This window comes from Heptranchias perlo, chromosome 25 (genome assembly GCF_035084215.1).
Source record: "Heptranchias perlo isolate sHepPer1 chromosome 25, sHepPer1.hap1, whole genome shotgun sequence".
Classification (NCBI taxonomy): Eukaryota; Metazoa; Chordata; class Chondrichthyes; order Hexanchiformes; family Hexanchidae; genus Heptranchias; species Heptranchias perlo.
Window position 1 is genome coordinate 33,691,504 of NC_090349.1, and position 27,701 is coordinate 33,719,204.

The following is a 27,701-nucleotide window of genomic DNA, read 5'->3' on the forward strand; positions in this document are numbered from 1 at the left end:
ACAGATGAGGAAGGCCATTTGGCCCATCGTAATTCATCCATTCAGTAAGATCCTAATGTCAATCCACTGTACCATCCAATTAATTTATTAAATGATTCCAGTGTTTTGCCTCCACTACTCTGTTAGGAAGTTTATTTCACACATTAATTGGCCTATGTGTGAAGAATTTCCTGATATCTGTCCTAAAAGTACCCGTCTCTAGTTTGAATTTGTGTCCCCTTGTTCTATGCCTGCAGTTTAATTTAAAGTAATATTCTATGGTAACATTTTCTATACCCGTAGCAATATATATATCTTGGTAAGGTCACATCTGTGACATCTCCTTTCCAAGCTGTAAAGCATAAATCTATTCAGTCGTTCCTCATAACTCAGACCCCTGACTCGGAGGATCAGTTTTATGGCTGTTCTCTGCACTGTCTCCAGTGCTTGAATGTCTTGTTTCTTGCCAACCAGAACTGGATGCGGTATTCAAGATCTGACTAGAGCACTGTACAGTTTGATCACTACCTCTTGTGACATATTCTACTGTTTTGGCTATGTAGTTCAACATTTCATTAGCTCTCATAATTACTGCTCTGCATTGGTTGAACATGTTTAGGATCAAGTCTATTAAGATCCTGATGTCTTTTTCATCCTTTATTTTAGCTATGTCAACATCATTCATGTTGTATGCATGCTGTTTATTTTTCCTTCCTATGTGTAGCACTTTACATCTGCCTGCATTTAAATTTCATTTGTCATTGTTCTGCCCACTCACATATCTTGTCCAACTCATTCTGTAAACTGCCCCTCCTAGTTTTGTATCTGTAAATCTTTTCACTGAACTTCTGAATCCAGGTTATTTATGTAAATTAGAAATCAGTAGTGATCCCAGGACTGGGCTTTGAGACACCCCACTCAGTCTGATCTAACTCTGAAACTAGGACCCTGGGGTGAAAAGGCAACATACTAACTAGCTGCTCCAGCCAAACTTCCAAACATTAGGCTGACTCCACAAATATGTGATACAATCCATGTCTAGGCATTGAAGCTGACAGAACCCAGCAAGTTTCATTCTTCGTCCCCACTAAGGGACTTCTCCAGATGGCGAATGTTCAGTTTTGGAGATTCTGCTGATGTGACTTGCTGAAGACCAATGAAGTATCTTGTTGTTGTTGAATCATTACACTCTTTCCTTAGCAAATAGTGTGACATAGTGGAAGGGTTCGCAGGCTGATTAATATACTGCAATGTGAATGCTCCTTCCATGGCTGTAACTATCTTTATACCAGCCGATAGAGTGGTTAGTCCTAAAAGGCGGGAGGGTTTAATGGACTCCCACAACCTGTATGATGAGGGGGAAGGGCCACCCACACCCACCGGACACAAGTTTCCTGCTGGTATCAGCCCAGAATTCAGAGCCAGAGCGACGGTCTCTACTTGCTGGGACTATTTGGAGCAGGGTTTAAACCCCGCACCTTCTGACTCAAAGGCAGGAATGCTACCACTGAGCCAAAGGCTCGCTCCAAGCAACTAGTGTACTTGTAATAGTCCTTAGTTGTAGTGTGTCCTTCATACTTGAGGATGACAGTTCCAACGAAGAAGGGAGCATATTTTCATGGTGGATGGGTGCATTGATGCCTATGCAGACAGATATGTGCTGGACATTGTCTACCAAGTAAAGAAGTATCAAAAATAATTTACATTTAAAATCATTTTAATTATTAATACAACATTTGTTGCATAAACAGAATACTGAGTGAGGAATTGAGGAATACCTGATTTCAATTAAAATCATTAAAGGCAGTTTTTATTGGCAAGTTAAAAACGCAGGTTTTTTCAGGTGTTTTGTAGGTTTTTAGTTTTAGCATCAAAACCAAGTTAAAATTTGGTTTAAAAAAATTGCACCCCAAAAACCCAGATAAATTCAAAGAAAATCAGTAAAACTCAGTTTATATTTGAAACATTGCTAAAGCTCAAAAGAACAAGCAGGCTATGAAAAAGTTAAAGCTAAATGACAATCCACAATTACAAAAACGGTTCATGGACACTATTTTTATGAGCCACAAAAGCAGTTCCAAAAATGTTTTCCAATTCTATTTTATGTTTCTTTTTGAATCTTTAATATGGACACCACTGTGGGCAAGCACAGAAATTGAATATTTTTGAAGTCAGATTAGGATAAAACTGAAAACTACAATAGTTCCTGTATTAAATTCTATTTGACTTGGAGTATAATTGTACAATTAATTATATATCAAATCCTCTTCTGTGATCATATTTCAGATTGTTGAAGCAAGTTGCTTTCTCTAAATGTATTTTCAATACATATTCACATTACAGAAACTCTGAACTCAGCTCCAGACAATTCGTCATTGATTTGGTGCTGAAAATCAGGTTCCAGGATGCACATGCAGGGCATTTTGTCACATAAATTGCATTCCTAGTTGCTTCCCTAGTCCATCAATGGACCCAATTTTCAACACAAGGAATAGGGAAAATTAGGGGAAGAATTCAGTTCCCCCTCCCCCAAAAAAATCACAAGAAATTTTTTTTTTTTAAAAACTGATCCATCAACCAAAAACATAAAAGAAATTTGTGCCAAAAATCAGTAAAAACTGACTTTAGTGATCCTTAATGTTAATCCGTACTACATCACTTATGTCTTTATCAAATGTTTTTCATTCAACGAACGAATTTAGTGTTTCACAGTTTCCCTACTGAATATCTTTGACTGTATTTAGTGCTACAGAGAAACTGTGAATTGGAAGAGATTCCCAACAATTAACTGTAAGGCTGCAGAACATTCATTAATTCCCATTAATTTCTTATTTTTGTTTCTTAAAAAAACTCCTTTAACATGAAGCTTCAGATGTGATAATGTACAGCATAACATTGCTGTTCCAGGGCAAATTTAGTTCATCCACAATAATACGTAATGATGCAAGGTACCTTATACAGTATTATAATATATATGTATATGGTAGGCTATTTCCTTATAACATACCATAAAATAAATACATTACTGCATTATCAATCACATTGTACCACAGCACTTCAGTTTTAGCCATACAGTTTGATTGTGGAGTCTGCCATCTGTTTGAAACAAAACTACCTCAATCAATTAATTTATCAATGTATTTGGAAGCAGTATCAAAATTCCTGAGTACATTAAATAAGATTCCTGAATGCAGTGTACATATAGACAGTAAACATAGGTAGGATAGAACAGCAACATTTTGGCTTCATATGGTATTCTTGCTTTGTTCCTGTAGTGTACAATCTCAACTGAACCCCTCGATTGGTTACTGCCTTGTAACACACTGCAGCCAAATTATCCTATATAAGATCAACTGTACTTTTAACATCTAGTGTAGAAAATAATTTACAGAATTAACGAATGTTCAGCAAAGTAGTTAAAAACCCAACTAAAAATAAACTTTTTGAAAATGGCAGGCTTATACTACATCTTGTTATTGTCACTATAAATTTCACAGTTCTTTCTCTGAGCAAAACAGCTATCCATTAGATGTTTTGTGAAAACACAGAAAATTACATTAGATTTAGGATTTGGCCAAAGTCCATTCATTACATTCTTCTTTCAAAGTCAGAATTATTCTCAGAGTGGAAGAAATAATTCTCAGCAGATGCTGGCCAATGGTAATGATGTAGCATCATCTCCTGATTGAAGCTAGGTACGCATACCAGAACAGAGCTACCAGATTAGCAAACAGCACACGGAACTGAAAAACAAATAGAAAAGAAAACAAAAATGAACAGACAAATTATTTCATCCTAATAGTCATGATGATCATACTCTAGTCATCAGTATTCAAATTAAATGTAGCTCAGTACCATAGCAGGCCAAGCAATCCCTTCACATTGTGAGTTCAAATGCTTGCACTGATGGGCTATTTAAACCATTTACCTAATGCAAAAATTATTCCATCTGTTCCCTACCAACCCAACACAATGGACACCTGGTGAAAGCAGAACCTCTCACCTGAGAAAAGGCATCCAAAACTTAACTTTGTTTATCTTGAAATAGAGAACATAAAAAAGTATGGATCAAGAAAAAGCCATTTAGCCCAATAGGCTTGTCCCTTCCACAGACCATGTAAAATATCTTGTTTCACAGACTCTAACTCATCTATTTAATCACCTTAGGGAAATTTGTGTAACTATTTCCTGATCACAAAGGGAATCAAGAAAAACTCCAGAACATTTATCCATCTTGGGGAACTTAGACCAAATCAATAGGTTGCAGGATGCTATAAGTTAGGGACTGGGCCTGTGGCAGAAGTCCTTCAATGCGGATAAGTGCAGTCTTATACATTAGAGTTTAAGAAACTCCATGCATGTTTATACCATGCGGGGTACCTACTAAAGATTTCAGGTAAAAGGTAAGGATGTAAGGGTCAAAGTTGATAAATCATTATGGTGCAAACAGTGTGATAAGGCCATTGAGAAGGAAATAAGGTTTTGGGCTGTATCCCTATGGTAAGAGCACTATATGCAGGCTATACAAAGCTTTGGTATAGCCATTTTCGGAGCATTGTGTCCAGTTTTGATCCCACGCATATCAAGGGATATTGAAACCCTGGTGAACGTACAGAGGTGGGCAACCAAAATGATACTTAAACTTAGGGTTTATAGTTATCAGGATAGGCAACCAGGAGTTGGGCTATTTTCTATCGGGAAACACAGGATTATGATTGAATATTTTAAAATGATGAAGGGATTAGATTTTATCCAGTTGGATAGCTTATTTGAGCTGGTTACGGATGGTAGGACAAGGAGGCATGCATGTCAAATTCTTGGACTAAGAATTAAGTTAAATATTAGGAAGCATTTTTTCAACAGTCATCACCCCCTGGAACAGATTACCGAAGCATGCAACAAATCTGGATTCCCTTTGGCCCTTTAAAAGGGAGCGAGGCAAGTTCCTGAGCGAGGAGGGCAAATCATGGGTCAGTTGGAATTAAATGGATTTATGAGGTACCACAGGCTCCTGGAGCTTCACTGAATTGCCTTAGGGAGTTGATGTGGAATTTCCCAGAGATTTTACTGTCCCAGGAGATTGTGTGATTTGGGGGGGGGGATGGGCCAGTGCTCTATGTGGCTTCACCATGTCTGGGTGGGGCAGACTTGATGGTCCTTTGCTGTCCTTTTCGTATGTTTGTAGATATGCATCAGTGAGGTCCACTGTGTTTACAGGATATAAGAACAGGTATGAAGGAGAGACTTGCACACCAAATACAGAACATCTAAAAATATTGCTCAAGTGATTTCAATCATTAAATAATTAATAAGGCATTTTAAACCAATTACTCTATTAGTAAATGTGGTCATTCCTGACACAATGGGTTCAAGACAAAAAGAAATGCATTAACTTTTCTTCAGCTTCACATTTTTTAATAGATGTTTACCTTACATTTTATAAAATATTTGTAATAATTCTACAATTGATAACATTAAATCTGAATGTTGAATATAATTTTTGGATTTCAGATGTCTTTACTTTCTCCTTTGATATTATTGAACTGGTTTTCTCAATGGAAACATAGAATGAAATTGCTTTCTTTCTCCCATTCATGGATTTTATTTTTTCATTTTTACAACATCTTTCATTTATATAGCACTTTTAACATAAGAAAAATCTCTCCCCATGTCACAGAACATTATCCGGTTGAGAGGACTGATAGCGTGTTCTCCTTTTAAGTTTGAGATTGTCTCTCTCTTCCAATTTTTTTTCTGTATCTGCTGCCAAGAGTTGCCTGAGTGGCCCAGAGTGACTACATTGACATGTTTGCTCTATGTAGTCAAGCGCTAAATCTTTGCTCATCTATTCCACCTGAAGGAGCAACTGGAATTGTGAATCTGCCACACAGGGAATTGTGAGATCACAAATCTGCAGCCTATAATTCTGTGGCAAAGCTTGCCTGGAGCACCATCACATGACAAAATCCCTAAAGAAACAGCACTTTTGAGGGCACACAGACAACTTTATTGATTCATCCTGATACCTCTCTAAAAAGATATTGGTCCCAAAATTCTTCCCTTGACCTGGACACACCTCCGACATAACTGCCGAGCAGGTGCCATACAATGGGACAAACCTGGCTCTGTCAGGATCCCATCCTGGAGGAGGCCAGGAATTTCCAGTGGGGGGCATAGGAAAAATCTTCACTAGCCCCACTATGTCAAGGGGATGTAGCTGGGAAAGTTCACTAACTTCTCTGGGATTTCTGCCCAGTATCTGATAGGCCCAATAAAACCCATGCCTGCTCAGGCATAGGTTCTATTATCTTCCAAAGGCCCCAAAATGCTTCAATGAAAAGAGGATTTATTACCTATGGAGATCAATGCTGGTGCAACTTCTAAGTAACCCATTTACCTGCTGTGTCCTATTAGGGTCTTTGACTTCCTATTCGGAGTGGCAGGGGGTCGCTCCAATTTTCTGTGACTCTCATCAGGGCAGTCACCGCTGGTGCTTTCTTACAGGTGTGGGCCACTCATCCAGAGTATGTGGATAACCCCGACCCTTGGTTTTTGGGACAGGGTTTACGTCTTTGCAATTGTACCTTCGGGCCAATGCTCTTTACTTAGATGAGTATGGAGTTCATGCTTAAGCATTACCTTTTCTTTGAGCAACAATGTTGATTCATGCTGGACATTTTACAATCAGTGAACCTTAAAAATGGCTGTTGCTGCTTTAATGTACTGGCAGAGCTCAATGGTCCAGGTAAAATATGCAGACATAGTACCAGTCATGAAACAATCATATTAGCCTCTCCAACCAACAAATATACTTTACCTGAGCAGGCACATAATTAATGTTAATGTACTGGAAGATTGTCCAAACTTTCCAGTTCATTTTCAGTGCTGTCCAGTATCCAGTCTGCATCTTATCCTTTAATGCCTTCAGGTTCTTCCCCTATTACAGACACATTATTTCTGGTCATTTGAGTGGATCATTCCTCTTAGTATAGCTGATTGATATACAGAAAAATAAAACATCCCAAAGCACTTCACAAAATTAATTACTTTTAGAATGGCTCTTGAATGACTAAGGTTTTTGCCTCCACCACCCAGCGGCTTATTCCAATGTGTATTACTCTTTGGGTGAAGTTCTTTCCGACACTAGTCCTAAATTTACCCATCACCAATTTTTTCCAATACCCCTTTTTCCTACTGTAACGACTGACCTTAAATTAGTGCTTCAGATTTACCTTTTTATACCGTTGTGACAGATAAGGAGGCAAATGTTGTATTCCAAATTATAAGTCTCTACATTTTGATTATCTAACTTATGAGATGTGGCCAGTCACTAAAGTTTGTTTACTGAAATAGGTAGTTGAGTTGAAATAAATATGTAGTCACCAAACAATATGCATGGCCTTTCATATTCACTCTGGAGACAAGGCAATATTCATATGTAAATACCTTTTGATTGCAAAACAAGAGAAACCACTAAACTGCTTGGTTTGTCCTGAAAACAATTTACGCAACGGGTTTGGTAAAACATGCAAATGGACTGTCGAGTATATCAAGTTGAAGTTCAGAGAACTAGTACTTTAAGTTGATAAACTTTGTTCAGTTGTGGAAGACACTATTTGATTTTTGGATTCCAGATTTAACTTCAAAGCATGCGAGTGATATATCTCAGTTCTTTTCAGATAGAGATGTACACCTGGAAATTCTGTTGGATTTATAAATGTGTGTTACTGGTCCAGGTTTGGTATTTTTAAAAAGAGTTAACAAAGGGTCGTATATTTTCATATTGGAGGAGGAAGTGTAAATTAAACATTCTGTAATCAAGTGAAATCTGTTGGATTAACTTTCTGTTGCTATTTAATTTGTACTTTTAATAAACCTGATTTGTAGTTTACAGTCTAAGTCACAGGGTCTGAAAGACTTGGGAACCCTACAATGTATGCTGTGCTGATTCAACAATATAATTCAATATGATGTTTGCTTTGTCTATCACCACTTCACAATAATTCGCTATATTAAGTAATGAATCTGTTAACACTCTTTGATCATAATAACAAGCAATAATCGCAAGAATTATTCCACACCAATGTGACAAAGAAATTAAACCTAAATGGGTGGAAGGGGCACTACTTTCCTTGAGCAAATTATAAATTGAGTGGTCCACTAAATGTGAAAACTTACCTTAAAGAATGCTGTTGTAATAGGGAAACAGATTCATTAATTAAGGCTCACGTGCTACTCTTCTCTGTTTCTTCAAGGTTTGATGGATCAAAAAGTTAGTTGAAATGATGTTTAAACAGGATTTTTGTTCTTATCAGAACCGCTGATTCTAGATTTACATTGAACTGTCAAGTCAAAGCTTCTTCTGTCTTGGACATCAAATGTTAAATATTGTTGCTGTTGCGTTAAAGTGCTTTTAGATGTTTAAAAGTCTTAAAATATTGTTTTGTTGTATATATTACTGTTGTGAAAGCTGGAAATACAAATTTAAAAATAGTCAATGCAGCTTCTAGGAGAGATCTGGCTAGAGGAACAAAGCTGAATTGTTGGGGCTGTATGTGTGCATTATTGATTATTCTAATGTTGTTAGGTTTAGGATTTATTAGTGTCATTTTACATCATCAATTTATTTTATCAACCCTGTGCTCATTCTCTCAAAGGCCCTAACAACCCTGTAATCATTCTCTCTCTTACCCCAACAACCTTGCATTCTCTTTCAGAACCCACAACTACATTATCTAAAATCCCACAACTCCACACTGTCACAGATTCCACAAATCTGCAATCTCTTTCTTAGGCCTCTTAACCCCACATTTGCTCTCTCTCAGTCACCCATGACAATATCCCAAGATGTCTGTTGTGGCCTTATGATCACTGGGACCCACCTCAAGTAGACTGATAACCACAAAAAAAAGAGCCAGAAATACTGGAGCAAATATCAGACGGTCCACGAGAAGCCTCTTTATCTGGGAGTAGGGAACATTGGATGGAATCAGTTTATCCAGATAGTGGTAGAAGTAATGACTTAGAGGGCCCGTGAAAACCAACCTGAAACAGAAAATAAAAGCACAATTTTTTTTTAAGTGAAGCAAAGTAATCAGAAATAATTATGTTCTTATTAGATTTTAACAGAAAGTTGTGGCGAGAGAACAGAAGCAGGGGCTGAAGGCAATGGCTTTGGTCCTCTCAATTTTGAGCTGGAGAAAGTTATGATTTATGCGAGACTGAATGTTGGACAAGCGGACTGAGAGTACAGAAGCAATCAAGGAGTCGAGAGAAGTGGTACAATTAGATATCAGTGGTGTGCATCTGCAAGTAGACGTAATATCTGTGGACGATGTGCCAAGGGACAGCGTGTAGATGATGAAAAAGAGGGGACCCGCTTATCCGACATCCAGTCTTACATACGTCATAACTTTCTCCAGCTCAAAATTGGGAAAATTAAAGCCACCGTCTTTGGGCCCCTGCCAAAAAATCAGTTTCCTGGCCATTGCCTCAGGCTGATCCTTGGGGAACTCCAGGATTGATGGTGCAGGTGAGGGAAAAGAAGCCATGACTGGAGATGCTCTGGCTATGTTTGGATAGATAGGAATGGAATCATGCAAAGGCAGTCCAATGGAGCTGGGTGACGGATGAAAAGCGTTGGCATGGTTAATCATCACAAGCACCATGGAGACAAATTCAAGGTTCTTAAAAGATGATAAAGAAGTTGGAGATGGGCTGGTAGTTGCCGAGGATGGAAGAGTGAAAAAATGCAGATTTGTTTCCTCATATTTCACCAATAGGTTCTGAATTGCCAAAATAATTCCTGCTTCTAATTATTGCATTTAATAGACTTGACTAAATCTGGGATTACCAAGGAGGACCAGGAGCACCTTGCTCTCTAACCAGTATTCAGTTCTGAATATCGATGAGGAAAATGGTTCCTTTGAGGAGTGCAGCCATAGTCAAGTCCACAGCACCATGGGTGGCTCAGCTATACAGGGGTGGGGGAGAAGAAAGGTCAGGAGAGCGATAGCGATAGGGGATTCTATAGTTAGGGGAACAGACAGGCGTTTTTGCGGCCGCAGACAAGATTCCAGGATGGTATATTGCCTCCCTGGTGCCACGGTCAAGGAGGTCACCAAGCGACTGCAATACATTCTGGAGGAGGAGGGTGAACAGTTAGAGGTGATGGTCCATATTAGTACCAACGACATAGGTAGAAAGAGGGTTGAGGTGCTGCAGGCAGACTTTAAGGAGTTAGAAAAGAGATTAATAAACAGGACCTCAAAGATAGTAATCTCCAGATTACTTCTGGTGCCACGCGCTAGCAAGTATAGAAATAGGAGGATAGAGAAGATGAATGCGTGGTTGGAGAGATGGTGCAGGAGGGAGGACTTTAGATTCCTGGGGCATTGGGATCAGTTCTGGGGAAGGTGGGACCTCCACAGGCCGGATGGGTTGCACCTCACCAGAGCCAGGACCAATGTCCTCGCGGAGAGGTTCGCTAGTGCTGGGGGGGCGGGGTTTAAACTAGCTAGGCAGGGGGATGGGAACCGGAGTGTAGATTCAGAAGGGAGAGAAGCAGAGCTGGAAATGGAAGGCAGAAAATTAGTAAGCGAGTTTGGAAGGCAGAAGAAACAAAGATTAGAAACTGGTCAACAAAGGAGTGTTTGGCAGTGCTTAATGGTATATACCTCAATGCAAGGAGTATAGCGAATAAGGCAGATGAGTTAAGGGCACAGATACTCACGTGGAAGTATGATATCTTAGCTATTACTGAAACATGGCTTAAACGGGGCAGGAATGGCAGCTTAACGTTCCTGTTTACAGGGTTTTCAGACGAGATAGAGGGGGGATAAAAAAGGAGGGGGTGGCAATATTGGTTAAAGAAACAATTACGGCTGTGAGGAGAGAAGATATGTTAGAAGGATCATCAAATGAGGCCATGTGGGTTGAGCTAAGGAACAAAAAAGGGGCAATCACACTGCTGAGAGTGTACTACAGATCCCTAAACATTCAGAGGGAGATAGAAGAGCAAATATGTAGGCAAATTTCTGAGAAGTGCAAAAATAGGGTAGTAATAGTAGGGGATTTCAACTACCCTAATATTAACTGGGACACAATCAGTGTAAAAGGTATAGAGGGTGCAGAATTCTTAAATTGCGTTCAGGAGAACTTTTTTAGCCAGTACGTAGCAAGCCCAACAAGAGGGGGGTAGTTCTGGATTTAGTTTGAGAGAATGAAGCTGGGCAGGTGGAAGGAGTATCAATAGGAGAGCATTTTGCTAGTAGTGATCATAATTCAGTTAGATTTAGCATAGTTATGGAAAAGGACAAATATAGAACAGGAGTAAAAGTTCTAAATTGGGGAAAGGCCAATATTACTAAGCTGAGAAGTGATTTAGCAAAAGTGAACTGGAAACAGCTACTTGAAGGTAATCAGTGTCAGAGCATTCAAGGGGTTTAGAATAAACATGTTTCCACAAAGAAAAAGGGTGGGACTGCCAAATCTAGAGCCCCCTGGATGCCAAGGAGCATACAGGGTAAGATATGTCAGACACCAAGGGTTCAATACTGCAGAAAACCTAGAGGAGTATAGAAAGTGCAGGGGTGAAATTAAAAAGGAAATTAGGAAAGGAAAGAGAGGACATGAAAAATACTGGCAAGTAAAATTAAGGAAAACCCAAAAATGTTTTATAAATACATAAAGAGCAAGAGGATAACTGAAGAAAGAGTACGGCCTATTAGGGACCAAAAAGGTAACCTTTGTGTGGAGGCGGAAGATGTGGGTATGGTTCTTAATTAATACTTTGCGTCCTTCTTCACAAAATGCAGAGATTGTAATTAAGGAGGAAGGGTGTGAAATATTGGATGGGATAAACATAGCGAGAGAGGAAGTATTAAGGGGTTTAGCATCTTTGAAAGTAGATAAGTTGCCAGGCCCGGATGAAGTGTATCCCAGGCTGTTAAAAGAAGCAAGGGAGGAAATAGCAGAGGCTCTGACCATCATTTTCCAATCCTCCCTGGCTACAGGCGTGGTGTCGGAGGATTGGAGGACTGCTAATGTTGTACCGTTGTTTAAAAAGAGAGAAAAGGATAGACCTAGTAATTACAAGCCAGTCAGTCTAAACTCGTTGCGGGCAAATTATTGGAATCAATTCTGAGGGACAGTATAAACTGTCATTTAGAAAGGCATAGATTAATCAAGGACAGTCAACATGGATTTGGTAAGGGAGGGTCATGTCTGACTAACTTGATTACATTTTTTGAGGAGGTAACAAGGAGGATCGATGAGGGTAGTGCATTTGATGTAGTCTACATGGATTTTAGCAAGGCTTTTGTCAAGATCCCACATGGCAGAGTGGTCAAAAAAGTAAAAGCCCATGGGATCCAAGGGAAAGTGACAAATTGGATCCAAAATTGGCTCAGTGGCAGGAAGCAAAGGATAATGGTCGACGGATGTTTTTGTGACTGGAAGACTGTTTCCTGTGGGGTTCTGCAGGGCTCAGTACTGGGTCCCTTGCTTTTTGTGGTATATATTAATGATTTAGACTTAAATGTAGGGGGCATGATTAAGAAGTTTGCAGGTGATATGAAAATTGGCCGTGTGGTTGATAGTGAGGAGGAAAGCTGTAGACTGCAAGAAGATATCAATGGACTGGTCAGATGGGCAGAAAAGTGGCATTCAAGTGGAATTCAATCCAGAGAAATGTGAGGTAATGTATTTGGGGAGGTCAAACAAGGCAAGGGAATACACAATAAATGGGAGGATACTGAGAGGTGTAGAGGAAGTGAGGGACCTTGGAGTGTATGTCCACAAATCCCTGAAGGTAGCAGGACAGGTGGACAAGGTGGTTAAGCAGGCATACAGGATACTTTCCTTTATTAGCCAAGGCATAAAATATAAGAGCAGGGAGGTTATACTAGAACTGTATAAAACACTAGTTAGGCCACAGCTTGAGTACTGCGTACAGTTCTGGTCACCACATTACAGGAAAGATGTGATTGCACTAGAGAAGATACAGAGAAGATCTATGGAGGATGTTGCCAGGACTTGAGAATTTTAGCTATGGAGGAAAGATTGGATAGGCTGGCGTTGTTTTCTTTGGAACAGAGGAGGCGGAGGGGTGATTTAATTGAGGTGTATAAAATTATGAGGGGCCGAGATAGTGTGGACAGGAAGGACCTATTTCCCTCAGCAGAGAGGTCAATAACCAGGGGAGCTGAGGAAAAATGTTTTCACCCAGAGGCTGGTGGGAGTCTGGAACTCACTACCTTAAAGGGTGGTAGAGGCAGAAACCCTCATCGATTTAAAAAGTACTTGGATATGCATTTGAAGTGCCATAACCTGCAAGGCTACGGACCAAGAGCTGGAAAGTGGGATTAGGCTGGGTAGCTCTATTATGACCGGCGCAGACACGATGGGCCGAATGGCCTCCTTCTGTGCAACAGTTCGCTTACTCCCATTACAATGGAATGCTTGTTTTTTGGAAACAATGAGTGTGAATCAGAATTTAAGTGATATAGAAAGTGGAATAAAAGCAGAAATGCTTTAGCAATGGAATTGGTGATCTCGTACTTACTGAAAAAGTATAATTGGTTTCGCTTAAACTCTTGCAGTTCCAACTCCTCCCATTCTGTTGGCTCAGAATGCAATGTTCTATTGTGCTGCAGTACCCTATTACTACCATTAGATGGTACTACTATATAAATACATGGTGGTGGCACAAAAGGGCACCAAAATGCACATTAAACATCCAAGCTTGAGATTTTCCTCTGTAGTGAAGTTACTGCTGGAAGTGCATCAGGACAGCACTTCTGCTTGCTGGCATGACCCTGCTCTGACCCCAATGTATTTTGCTGGGTCTGTTTAATTTCAACATTTTGAGGTGACTCCTAGCATATTTGCATCCTCTGTTGAGAGTTTGCTTCTAGAGGCAATGGAAATCTGACCCTACTGCAGCATTTAAGTGGCTGCAGCAGCTTAAAGGAGTAGCCAGCCATTATCTAGCTGCAAGAAAGTTGAGTACTGTGAAGAAAGGATGTCGGAGAATCCTACATCAGAGCACAGAGTCCCCAAATTTTCTTTTCATTGGCTAAAATAAGGCGAAGCATTTAGAAAATCTTTGGCTCCGAGGGAAGGTGGCCAACCAAACAGTGATGGTGCATGCCAGTGGAAGAAGGTGACTTTGGGTATGAGTACCATTCCAGCAACCACTGCATGGCTACTCAATAAAAGGAAGAAGTTCAAATACCTAAGCCTGGTTAGCTAAGGGAAAAGGAGGCAGTCATATCATGTAGCAATGAAATATCATGTTTTGTATTTTGATCCACCTTGCTCTCCCATTGTTGAACCATCTACTATTTACCTGAAATGCCTACAGGGTACCAGGTCATCCTACGCACCCACTTCCTGTCCCTGCAAGTGTTCCTTCACTCACAGACTAACACGAAAGGAAGCAGCGAAAGACTCACATATGTATTTGCTCATTTCCTGCACGCACATAAATTAATACTTCTTCACACCTGGTTGCGTTCCATAAAATGGCATACAAAGGGCCTTCACACTATCTAGAAGTACAATCAAAGAATCGTAAAATTCTATGATACTATTTAAAGGAAAAAAATAGCCCACAGCCAAACACAGAAAGCTGCCACAGGTAGTGGAAATCTCAGCCTCTGCACTTATGAGGAGGAAACCTTGGAAATTTTGGGCAGACATATAGGACAAGCAGTGAGAGAGGGGGAAGTGGAAGGGAAGGTGCCAACTGTAGGTTGGTCTTGAAATTCATTTTCTCACGTCTCTTCAGTTCCTGCCATAAAAATGGGACCCGTTATTACAATATATTGCAAATATTTAAGCATGTTCTAGCTTTGAAAGCACTATGGCTATCATGCAGCTCATCTACTCACACTTGTGTCTCTACTTTTTTTGCCCTCCTAAGTGTTGCCACAGCAACAAGCTAAGGAAGAGCAACCAGAGAAACCTGACCCCTTTGCTTCATCCTCTACCAATATCTCTTCACCCATATCACCATTTACACATTCCCTACCAAGCCGCCTAGCCACATCTACCTGGGTAGGGGGGAGTAGTTAGTGAAACTAAGGGGAATGCACATGACGCTGAGCACAAATTGATAGAGGAGTTGGAAGTGGAAGATGAGGGGGCAGTCATAGCTGGCCAGAAGTTCAGGAGATGTTAGTCCACAGCTGAGGAGCCTCAGGACCCATAAAAACGTAAGAAATAGGAGCAGGAGTACGCTATACAGCCCCTCGAGCCTGATCCGCCATTCAATAAGATCATGATTGATCTTCGAACTCAACTCCACTTTCCCGTCCGTCCCCATATCCCTTGATTCCAAAAAACCTATCTATCTCAGCCTTGAATATACTCCATGACTCAGCATCCACAGCCCTCTGGAGTAGAGAATTTCAAAGATTCACAACCCTCTGAGTGAAGAAATTCCTCTTCATCTCAGTTATAAATGGCCGACCTCTTATCCTGCGGCTATGCCCCCTAGTTCCAGCCATGGGAAACAACCTCTCAACATCTACCCTGTCAAGCCCCCTCAGAATCTTATATGTTTCGATAAAATTACCTTTCATTCTTCTAAACTCCAGAGAATATAGACCCATTCTACTCAATCTCTCCTCATAGGACAACCCTCTCATCCCAGGAATCAATCTAGTGAACCTTCTTTGCACCACCTCCAAGGCAAGTATATCCTTCCATATATAAAGAGACCAAAATTGTACACAGTACTCCAGGTGAGGTTTCTCCAAAGCCCTGTACAATTGTAGTAAGACTTCCTTACTCTTGTACTCCAACCCCATTGCAATAAAGGCCAACATATCATTTGCCCTCCTAATTGCTTGCTGTACCTGCATGTTAACTTTCTGTGTTTCGTGTACAAGGACACTTAAATCCCCCTGAACACCAACATTTAATAGTTTTACACCATTTAAAAAAATATTCTGTTTTTCTATTCTTCCTACCAAATAACCTCACATTTCCCCACATTATACTCCATCTGCCACCTTCTTGCCCACTCACTTAACTTGTCGATATCCCATTGCAGACTCTGTGTCCTCCTCACAGCTTACTTTCCCACTTGGCTTTGTATCGTCAGCAAACTTGGATACATTACACTCAGTCCCTTCATCTAAGTCATTAATATAGATTGTAAATAGCTGAGGCCCAAGCACCGATCCTTGCGGCATCCCACTAGTTACAGCCTGCGAACCTGAAAATGACCCGTTTATCCCTACTCTTTATCTTCTGTCCGTTAACCAATCCTCTATCCTTGCTAATATATTACCCCCAACCCAATGAGCCCTTATCTTGTGTAACACCCTTTTATGTGGCACCTTATCAAATGCCTTTTGAAAATCTAAATATACTACTAAAGCCAGATCTTAGGGTCCAGTATGTAAAAAAAAGATTGCTTGCAGAACATAAAACTTATGTCTAGGTACTGGGGATGGTGTTCCATAATGTATTGCAGTTGGTGATTCAGTTAGAGTCCACTAATCACACCTATGGCACCATGTTGGATCTATATTCAGCCATGCAATTAACCCTTGAGTTTATGGCAGCTTCAGAATGATCTGTCACACACTCAAGTGTTGACAGCATGGCTGTACATACATAGATGGTCCCCAGAGAAACTATGGACAGTCATAGATCCTGGCATTGCAGCTGCAACTGCTGCCAAAGTTGCCTTCAGCGCCAGAGTCAAGAGGGCTGTCTCTTTCAGCTTCCAAATGAGTAAGGTTGGAATTCAAACAAGTATCTCTCAGGGATACGATGGTCTGATCAGTAACATTTGGTCTGATATCCCACGAATCAGTACCAGTCACGTTTCAGGATGTTTTTGACCATTTTTCCACAGAAAGAATTTGAAAATGTTAGTTACTTTTAATACTTCTTTATGTAAAATGTATTCTCACAAGTTAAAAAGGGCTCCTAGATGGAAGGTGGTTCATATACTAAATGGAAGTTGTTTCCCCCCAAAGACTAAACAATAAGCAATTTGTTACCTTGTTGGGGTAATAGAAAAACTACCTCACCATCACTTGAAAATCCTTTAACCCCTTTCCATGAAGGGACAGGCCCCAGAAAAGAAGCTCAGAAAAAGAAAGGAGGCCTCAAGAAGAGGAGGTTCTTTTCTAGATTGAAGGTCAGAATGCAGAGGAGTTATTATGTTTAACTTAAATTAGATAACCCACTGATATGGGGAAGCATAGCGTATTTATTTTTTTATATTATTACGCCAAGACAAATTTTGTATTGATTTAAATAAATGAAACCAACCCTAACTGTTGCTCTGTATGTTCACCTGATGTGAAATAAAGCAGCTTAATGAGTTGGATCAAGCCATGTCTCACCAAGTATTTGCTTGGTCTACCTTCAAAGAGATTGAAGGAATACACAGGCCTCTCCCATGAGATTGTGTGGTTGATTTGTGTTGTGGGGGCGGGGGGGAGGGGTGCACAAGTTGCACCATATGAGTATGGGACAGACTTGGTGGAGCAGCTGGTTTTTTCCTGTGTTTTCAAAAGTTCCTACAGCATACACAGATCACGGGGGGATAGTATTGTTATATCCAAAGGGATACACTATCGTACAGGGCAGCGTTAGGCAACTCCCAAAGAAGTAAGACATTCTGACCACTTTGGGGATCGAGTAACACGACTGAGTCTGAGAAGATATCTACAGTAGACCCTATTCTGCAACATTGCCCAAGCAGAACCACCGTCCAGTACTAGTTGCCTGGCAGAGAATATGCACAATGATGCTGCCTCTCAGAACAGTAACATGTGTGTACCCTCCTGTCAGCCCCCTCAGATGGCTGCACATGTGGTAAAAAGTAACCAGGGCCAGGCTGCCCTTGCAGCTGCAGCAAAATATAGCCTACAGCTTATCTCTCTGGGACTTCATTTGCTCTGAGGTGAGGACCAAATGGCTCCTGCTGTTAAGAAGAAGTAGGAGACTAGGTTTGAAAGGGTACACAATTTTGTGCACCAGGGGGAGGCATGGTGACAAAAAAATAAGACTGCACATATATTTCTCTGGATTAAAGTATTGTTTGTACTGAAGATCTGTGCAGATCGATTTGTGGCAATGTGGGGCATTATCTGGAATAATGAGTTACAGGATGTTTTGCAAATAGAAACATTGGTAGTTGTGCAGGAGCTAAATGTCAACATATGAATGATTTGATGTATTTGCAAAAGGAAAACATGACAGAAGTGCCCACTGCAAAACCTGTCCTATCAGTTAGGTAAAGATATTCCTTATGAGCTACATCCATAGATGTCTCGGAGCTAGCAAAGGGATCTCCTGTGTGGCCTTTTTCTCAAGCCACACCTCGGTTGCTTGCTTATGCCGCTGGCCTTGTTCACCCTTCCTCTTCCTCCTCTGTGTCATTAATCAGTAGTCCTTTTAGGGGAATTAGGGGTTACGGGGAGCGGGCAGGAAATTGGACATGAATTTAGATTTGAGGTTAGGATCAGATCAGCCATGATCTTATTGAATGGCGGAGCAGGCTCGAGGGGCCGATTGGCCTACTCCTGCTCCTATTTCTTATGTTCTTTGTGAATGGCAAAATTGTGCAGCAAGCACCAAACCACGACAATGCACGACATCCTGACTGGACTGTACTGTAGTGCTTCCTGCTTCTATCAAGACACCTAAAATGCACCTTCAGAATACCAGTGGTTTGCTTAGTTATAGTGCTGTTGTAGCACCACAAGCCTTATTGATGTTTACCGGGGGTCCTTGAGATCGGAACTGCACTAGTGAACAGCTGATTGATTGATATTACAAATAATCCATAATGCTGCCCAAAAGGAACCAGTGGCATAAAGTTTGAGTGCCATTGTGACTTTGACTGACACTAGCAATAAAGGGGCCTCCAGGTCTCAGGCATGCAAGTAGCACTGCTCTATTCTTGGTACACGAGAGAAGCATAGCCTTCTCAAGCATTGCTGGTTAGTGAGACCAAGAAATGACCTGTCTACATTAAGATGCAGGTACTTGTGGGCAGTGGATGCCTCCTACGGTGCCCGATGAGCCTGGCCTCCCTGCTTAGCTCCTCCTGATCTTCCTCTTCTTTCTATTAATAGCAGAGATAAAGGGACATTCTGAAGGGAAACACCATTGTCTCTGGTGGTGAATTCAATGACATGAAAGAAATGAAGGACCAGAGCAATAGGAGCAAGGATGGGACAGGGTAGATAAAAGCAGACCGTTTCCATTAATTATGGTGCCTAGATTGAAGGGCCTTAGATACAAGATTAAATGATTTAGAACGGAGAGCAAGAGAACTGCTTTATACAGAGAGTTGTAGAATTCACTTCCAGAGTTAGTGGTTGTGACAGAAACTATGTCAACATTCAAGATTAGATTGAATAGTTGGATGAGGGAAAAGGGGATAGGATTATGGAAACAGGAAAGGCAAATGTGATTAGGACTATTTGCTTGCATGGATGATAAATGCCAACATGGGCTGGTTGGGCCGAATGGCCTGTTTCTGTGTTGAAACCTCTATGCATGTATTTCTATATTGTGAGATGGAAAAAGTATGGTCAAAAAAGGATTCATTAGAAAAGTAGAACCTAATACAGAATCCTCAGAATAAGGCCTTAAACTCCACATGCATATTTGCAGCTGCCTGGCAGCAACAAACAGCTCTTTTATAGTGGTTTTCGTTTTAGAAGGGAGGGAAATTCATTGTTACACATTACAGCTACCTTTAAATCTGATTTGCACATGATGGGTGCCACTGGCTGCTCACGTGGCACTTTGCAGAAAATTGCAATGGGTTTTTCTACCTCCCTGGCCTATTTTTCTTTTATGGCCACTGTGAAACCACCTGAAAATGAATACTAAAACATGAGAAAAATCTAGGCTCTGGAACATGCTTCACTTATTTAAACAGAATAACCAACAAAGCATGGTGGCATAACTGACACAGTGGGCAAATACAAAGGTACGTACTAGTGTAACTGCCACTACCTGGAATCATTCCTCAGGATTATCTACAACCCCAGCCACTCAGTGCTGTAAACTACCATGTCTACTATACTTGGTATTCTGTATACTATGAATGTACTATATATGACTGTTTTACATCCAAAGAACAATTGCAATACAACTTTACAAAAGAAAAACCAGTAGGAGTAAACTCAAGCATTATACTTTAAATGGAGAGTTGAGAAGTAGGGCAAAACACCATTGGTAGTCCAGAGTCTTCTTACCCAAATACTCCAAATCTGACCGGGCCTCCAAAGCTGAGACTCTTCATTGTATTTGGGTCCTTGCCTCGCCTTGCCATAATTTGAGACAAAACATTTCCAAGTCCTGAGAGAATGCCACTGTGAGGAAAAAGAAATAAAGACAAATGAGCATATTAATTCAGAAGCCAATTCCCCTTCTGGGATTAGGAAACCAAGGGAAGATAGTGGGAGAGGGGCCGTTTTCTCTAGAAAAGAGAAGACTGAGGGGTGACCTGATTGAGGTCTTTAAGATTGTGAAAGGGTTTGATAGGGTAGACGTAAAGAAGATGTTTCCACGTGGGGGAAGACACCTTAGCGGCCATAAATATAAGATATTCACTAATAAATCCAATAGGGAATTCAAGAGAAACTTGTTTACCCAGAGAGTGGTTGGATTGTGGAACTCGCTCCCACAAGGAGTAGTTGAGGTGATGAGCATAAATCATTTTAAGGGGAAGCTAGATAGACACATGAGGGAGAAAGGAAAAGAAGGATATGCTGATAGGGTTAGACGAAGAAGGAAGGGAGGAGGCTCATATGCAGCATAAACACCAGCATGGAACTGTTGGGCTGAATGGCCTGTTTCTGTGCTATACATTCTATGTCTATGTTTAAAACAAGCATAAAGCCAAGCACTTTTTTTTCCCATTCTCTTTTCGCTCTCTTTTTTCTACTTATTGAATTGGGAGTGCAGCAATACAGTTGGAAATATATTGGACTATTTGTATCAAGCATTATGCCCCTTATGCTTTTACTATTAATTGTTTCTCATAGTTAAAGGTGTTAGACTTGGCTCAGTGTAACACTCTCACCTCTGAGTCAGAAGGTTGTGGGTTCAAGTCCCACTCCAGAGACTTTAGCACTAATTTAGGCTGACACTTCAGTACAGTACTGAGGGAGTACTGCACTGTTGGGAGTGCCATCTTTCAGATGAAATGTCTGCCCTCTCAGGTGGCCATAAAAGATCCCATGGCACTATTTGAAGAAGAACAGGGGGTTCTCCCTAGTGTCTTGGCCAATATGAATCCCTCAACCAACATCACTAAAAGCAGATTATCCAGTCATTATCTCATTGCCATTTGTGGGACCTTGTTGTCCACAAATTGGCAGCCACAATTCCTACATGACAACAGTGACTACACTTCAAAAAGTACTTAATTGGCTGTTAAGTGCTTTGGAACATCCTGAGGGCATGAAAGATGCTATATAAATGCAAGTTAAATAAATAAGTAAATCAAAGAGTGGACTGTCTAGTATTGCAGCAGGATAGGTGTTCCAGTGTATCACAGATCAATCACCCACTCACACACATCCCAGTGTAGAGAAGGCTTTACTCTGCTCCACCTGACCTGAGAGAGCTTGATAGGGCAATGTAGTGGGAGGTTTACTCTTCATCTAACCTCTGCTGTACCTGATCTGAAAGTGCTTGATGTTGACACTCAGAATCAAAATTGGCAAGTGTTCCATTCCTTGTAATTATATCCTCACTGAGTATATAAAAAAATAGAAATAGGGTCCCAGTGATGACCTTTGCTCTTTATGATAGTTCATAAAGGTGAAGCAGCTGGATGTTAGTAACTAGAGTGGCACTGACAGTAAGCAGGGCTACAAGCCCTACTTTCTGCACGCAGCAGTTATTGAAGTTGAAATAACTTCAACTTTATTTCTGCAGGCTTTGTCCATATCAGTGCTTTGTCAGTGACTGTAGGTAAATGATTAATTATAGTAACAGTGACCCCTGCGCTCTGAAGTTTAAGTTAGTAATAAAACATGTGGCTTCAGTGGAATTCAAGTACTTGCTCCTTCAGGGATTACATTGCAATGTAGTTTGTGCCCACAAAACTGAACTTCACGAACGGTACAATCTCAAAGAACACATGTGCTTCAGTTAGAAATTATCCCAACCTAATTGGAAAATCTTACTGGTAAATTACTGCTGAACAGCTACCAATTCATGGAGACTATGGTATATTAGCAGCAAGTCATTAAAGAACAGGAACTTCAATCTAATAACGTAAATTGGCTAATAATTTTTTCCCTAATTTTCACACTTTTCTCTGCTTCTCTCCTGAAGCCACTGACTCTTGCTGGGTAGAGTTCCATAGATGATAACACCACACCCAAGTGGCTGGTCTTCATAAGTGAGTCTAGGCATGGAACCATAGGGAGCATCAAAACCAAGCCCAATCCTGTCCTCACCCAACGTCCACACATGCATGCTTTCCAGCAGGAGACATGGGGCAGAAACCGTGGCTGCTTTTTCCTCTCCCTTTCTGTGGGTCAATTGTAGTGACCCTACAGCTGCACTGGCAGAGATCAGATAAGTCAACACAGACCATATATCAAGACTGCAATATTAGGCAGTGCCTTTACTTATTAGGCCATCAAACAAGCTGAGTAATGATTTTGAAGTAAGACAGTCAAATCAGAGTTTATGATGCAACGTTATAGCTCTTTGAAAAGATGTTGGGGTAGATTTTGACTTTGTACGATAGTGTAAAATGGGTGATAGTGAATCGGCAGCCTGTTTTACATCTCTTCCGATTTTTATTTCCATTGGGAAATAAAAATTTGGAGAGTTGTAAAACAGACTGCCGATTAGCAATTACCCGCTTTACAATTTTGCATAAAGTCAAAATTTAACACATTTACTCTTTTGAAAGCACAAGCTGTTACAAAGACATCCTAGTCTTCACAGCAGCAGTCAATTTCAGATATCTACTTGGCTTTGTGAAGGTCAGTAACTCAAAGCCTGACTTCCTAAATTATGCATCATCAAAATTGATCTCTGCTCCAAGATGATTCTTCACAGTGGGCAGTGTCAGAAAAAAAAAGTTGTTTTCATAACAGATTGTATTCCACAGAAAAATCGGGTGATGAGTTGAGGGTCTCAGGAAAGGACGTCTGTAAGACACTATTAAAGAGAAACAATCTGTGATTCTTCCAGCCTGTTTTCTATACCCCAGAGAAATCAGTTAAATTTTCTTTCAATTCGTGCCTCTTTCATCATCACTTATCCTTCCCACAGTTCTACTAGACTCTGGATGATATTTCAATCAGGGAAGTTAAATTTGACTATAGATTTGCTTTCTATTTGAAGGCCTTGTGGCAAACAGAATTAAAAAGGGTTTTCTTCCCCATAGTATACAATTGACAAGGAAACCACACATTAGAGCTCTACAATTTAAAAAATACTGCTATTAAGTCTAAAACAGCCCCATTATGTTTAATGGGCACATATACAGCACCTGCTTAAAGCACCATGGAACTGCACTACAACCCGTTGGCTTAACATACAATCAATTGGATTTAAAATGCCTATCTCAGATGGCCTAGAGCACAGTTTAAAATAAAACATCGGGTGATATAATGGTGCAGTGTGTTATAGTGGTAGAATGCTGATTCACATCATGATTTCCTTCTTGATGTCGATTGTGCCACAGTGGGGATTTCTGTTCTGCAGTCAAGTGTTTCCCATAGGCAAGGAACTAGAGGCTCAAATTGCAGATAACTAGTAATTGTGTTCCTAATTTCAGAGATTTTAACACTCAGAATCTGAGCATATGCATTCCAAGCATAGGCAGACTATTCCCAGGTCTTCATACATAGCTGAAGCTTACCACTGAGACGTGCATCAGCAGTCTGTTGATGACATTTGTCCAATGTTCCCTACCTACTTAGAAGAAAATCAAGTGGCCTTTACTTCCCCAAAAGAGACTTGTATAAGATTGGAACATGGTTGCCCCAGCCCACAAATGGTGTCCGTTTGAAAACAGCTGACGGCAATGGACTGGATACGTTGGCAATGGACAGATTGCACCTGCAGCACTTCTTTTTATCTACATGCTCTACAGATATCACAATCATATTTTTAGTCCAGACATACATAACACCAAAAAAGTCTGAGGCACACAGACAAGAAATGTTCCACGTTAAATTCCCAGTCAGTGCCGAGTTACGTGATTTCAGCCAGATTGATAGTTGGGATGCTATAGATGGTGTCCCTAGACCAGGGAGGGAGGAAAAATAATCAGCCACTCCTGATCACTGTCCAGCTCTCTGCTGGAAAGTACATGCATGCAGATATTGATTGAAGACATAGTCAAATAGCCTACTGACATTCAGTGTCTGGGCTCACACATGAACAAGTTACCACATTGGAACCAGTGTTGGTGTCAATTGAACTATATCTTGGAGTGTTAATACCTTTAGGAGAAAAGTGGAAAAAATTGAAAATAAAGGACACCGAAAAGATGAACATGAAGCACCAACTAAAGTGTTTACTGCAGTGAAGATGCATAGGACATTTCATTGTATGTCTAAATGTGAAGAACAGTTTTAACCTGCTCTCCCACTGACATGGCTTTACTGCAATGCTAGATTCACCCAAGACATGTGTACACAATTAATTTATTTCTACAATAACATTTTTCATTTCTCCAGTAATTTCAAACAGCAGCTCAATGTGGCCATGTGGTACGATAAGTTTACATGAGTTAGGTACAATTGATGTATCTGAGCTAGAGACATTTCAGTAGGTTACTGAACCAGTGAGATTAGCTACACAACTTGCACAGCTCTGGAATTCCCTCCCTAAACCTCTCTGCCACTCTCTCCTCCTACATGACCCTCCTTAAAACCTACCTATTTGACTAAGCTTTTCATCACCCATCCTAATATCTCCTTCTTTGGTTCAGTGCTAATTTTTGTCTGATTATACTCCTGTGAAGTGCCTTGGACATTTTCCTTTGTTGTAGGCGCTGTATAAATGCAAGTTGTTGTCATTGCTAAAATGGCGCACTGTGGGTGAAAACGTTGGCCCTCAGCACCATGGAAACACCAATAACATTGTATGGAGAGGGAAGCAGTCATTGTGATCAGCTTGATTAATAACTACTCCAAGGCCAGCAAAAGAAAGCAAACCCAACCAACGATGAGACGCAAGACATTTTCTACTAAAATTAGTGTATGTGGTTAAAACAATGTCGCCGTAACCACGCCTGTGGCTACTCAGTGAATTCTACTGAACCACACTGGTCTACAGTATGGACATTCTGGCTTTGGAGAGAGTATACAGATGGGAGACTGGGCATCTAAGCTATGAAGAGAGTCGAAGAAAGCTTGGAATGTTTACACTGGAGAAAAGGTGGTTTAGGGAGATTTGCATGATTCTAAGGGGTATAGATAAACTAAACCTGAATAAATTGTTTAAAACTACAAACTGCATTCAGCGGCCCCAGACTCAAGCTCAGAAAAGGGAAGGCAAACCGTTTAGATTTTCTAGTCCTGTGCATTTCTGTGTAATTCACAGCCAGTCTAGGTACTTATTTGCATTGTACAATAACAACAATGACTTGCATTTATATAACACCTTTAACATGGTAAAATGTAGTTCCAAGGCACTTCTCCAGAGCCATTATCAAACAAAATTTGACACCGAGCCACATAAGGAGGTTTTAGGATAGGTAACCAAAAGCTTGGTCAAAGAGGTAGGTTTTAAGGAGCATCTTAAAAGGAGGAGGAGAGTGGGGCAGAGAGGTTTAGGGAGGGAATCCCAGAGCTTAGGGCCTAGGCAGTTAACGGCACAGCCGCCAATGGAGGAGCAATTAAAATCGGGGATGCACAAGAGGCAAGAATTGGAGGACCACAGAGATCTCGGAGGGTTGTACGGCTGGAGAAGGTTACAGAGATAGGGAGCTGTGAGGGCATGGAGGGATTTGAAAACAAGGATGAGAATTTTAAAATCGAGGCGTTCCCAATCCGGGAGTCAAAGTAAGTCGGCGAGCACAAGGATGATGGGTGAACAGGACTTGGTGCAAGTTAGGATACAGGCAGCAGAGTTTTGGATGAGCTCAAGTTTATGGAGGAAAGAAGATGAGAGGCCAGCCAGGAGAGCATTGGAATAATCAAGTCTAAAGGTAACAAAGGCATAGATGGGGGTTTCAGCAGCAGATGAGCTGAGGCAGGGGCAGAGACGGGTGATGTTATGGAGGTGGATTCCCATCTTGGTGATGGATCGGTTATGTGGTCGGAAGCTTACCTCAGGGTCAAATAGGACGCCGAGGTTGCAAACGTTCTGGTTCAGCCTCAGACAGTTGCCAGGGAGAGGGATGGAGTCGTTGGCTAGGGAACGGAGCTTGTGGCGGGGACCGAAGACAATGGCTTCAGTCTTCCCGATATTTAGTTGGAGGAAATATTTGCTCCTGCAGTACTGGATGTCGGACAAGCAGTGTGAAAAATCAGAGACGGTGGAGGGGTTGAGGGAGGTGGTGGTGAGGTAGAGCTGGGTGTCGTCAGCGTACATGTGGAACCTGACTGTGTTTTTGGATGATGTCACTGAGGGGCAGCATGTAGATAAGAAATAGGAGGAGGCAATGGATAAATCCTTGGGGGACTCCAGAGGTAATGGTGCAGGAGTGGGAAGAGAAGCCATTGCAGGTGATTCTTTGGATACAACTGGGTAGATAAGAATGGAACCAGGTGAGCACAGTCCCAGCTGGACGATGGAAGAGAGGCGTTGGAGGAGGATGGTGTGGTGAACCATGTCAAAGGCTGCAGACAGGTCAAGAAGGATGAGGAGGGATATTTTACCACGATCAGTCACATAGGATGTCATTTGTGACATTTATGAGGGCTATTTCAGTACTGTGGCAGGGACGGAAATCTGATTGGAGGGATTCAAACAGAGTTGCAGGAAAGATGGACACGGATTTGGGAGGCGACAATACGTTCAAGGACTTGAGAGGAAAGGGAGGTTGGAGATGGAGCGGTAGTTTGCAAAGACAGAGGGGTCAAGGATGGTTTTTTTTGAGGAGGAGGGTAATGACGGCAGATTTGAAGGGTAGGGGACAGTACCTGAGGAGAGGCACAGTTAACAATATCAGATAACATGGGGGCCAGGAAGGAAAGTTGGATGGTCAGCAGTTACATTACATATAAAACAAGCTGATTCACACCATTAGTTCCCATTGTTTCGTTCAAAGCTGTTGATCTTTTCCTCCTTTGATCCTGATGTTTTAAATACTGTTTGCAGCTCATTTTACCTCATTTTATCCACTTTGATAGAAAATATTTGCGGCCACAGATAATTATAATTCAGCATCTTCTTGAGCTAATAAAACATACACAATTGGGGAAAATGCGCCAGGTAGATCTTTGGAGGTGAATCTTTTGCCGATTCCGGATGTAATAAAATTGCAAAAAATAAACATAAACCTCAGTACAAACTCCCGCAGTTGCTGGCATCTCGCAGCATTTCTTGGGGCGGAGCGTATTAATCTCGGGTTGAAACATGCTTACCTGGTGATTGACTTGGTCAGTATTGGGTACTTCTTTAACAGGAGCAAGTACTGATGTAGCAGGAGTCGGTTGAAAGACCGGTCGGATGTGGAATGTCCCGACATCATTCAATCAAAGCTCAGCTTGAGCAACCTCACACTCACACCGCTTCCGTCTACTGGG

At 41.1% G+C, this 27,701-nt stretch overlaps 1 protein-coding gene across 1 annotated transcript; it reads right to left on the bottom strand.

Annotated features, from left to right (window-relative positions):
- Positions 1-1,723: 1,723 nt before the first annotated feature.
- pxmp2 (peroxisomal membrane protein 2) lies at positions 1,724-27,701 on the bottom strand. Its single transcript, XM_068006326.1, has 5 exons — positions 27,540-27,701; positions 20,223-20,339; positions 8,862-9,024; positions 6,797-6,916; positions 1,724-3,722 (listed from the first exon to the last, which is right to left on the bottom strand). Exons 1-5 carry the CDS (start codon positions 27,644-27,646, stop codon positions 3,654-3,656), a joined length of 576 nt encoding a protein of 191 aa, XP_067862427.1. The 5' UTR covers positions 27,647-27,701; the 3' UTR covers positions 1,724-3,653.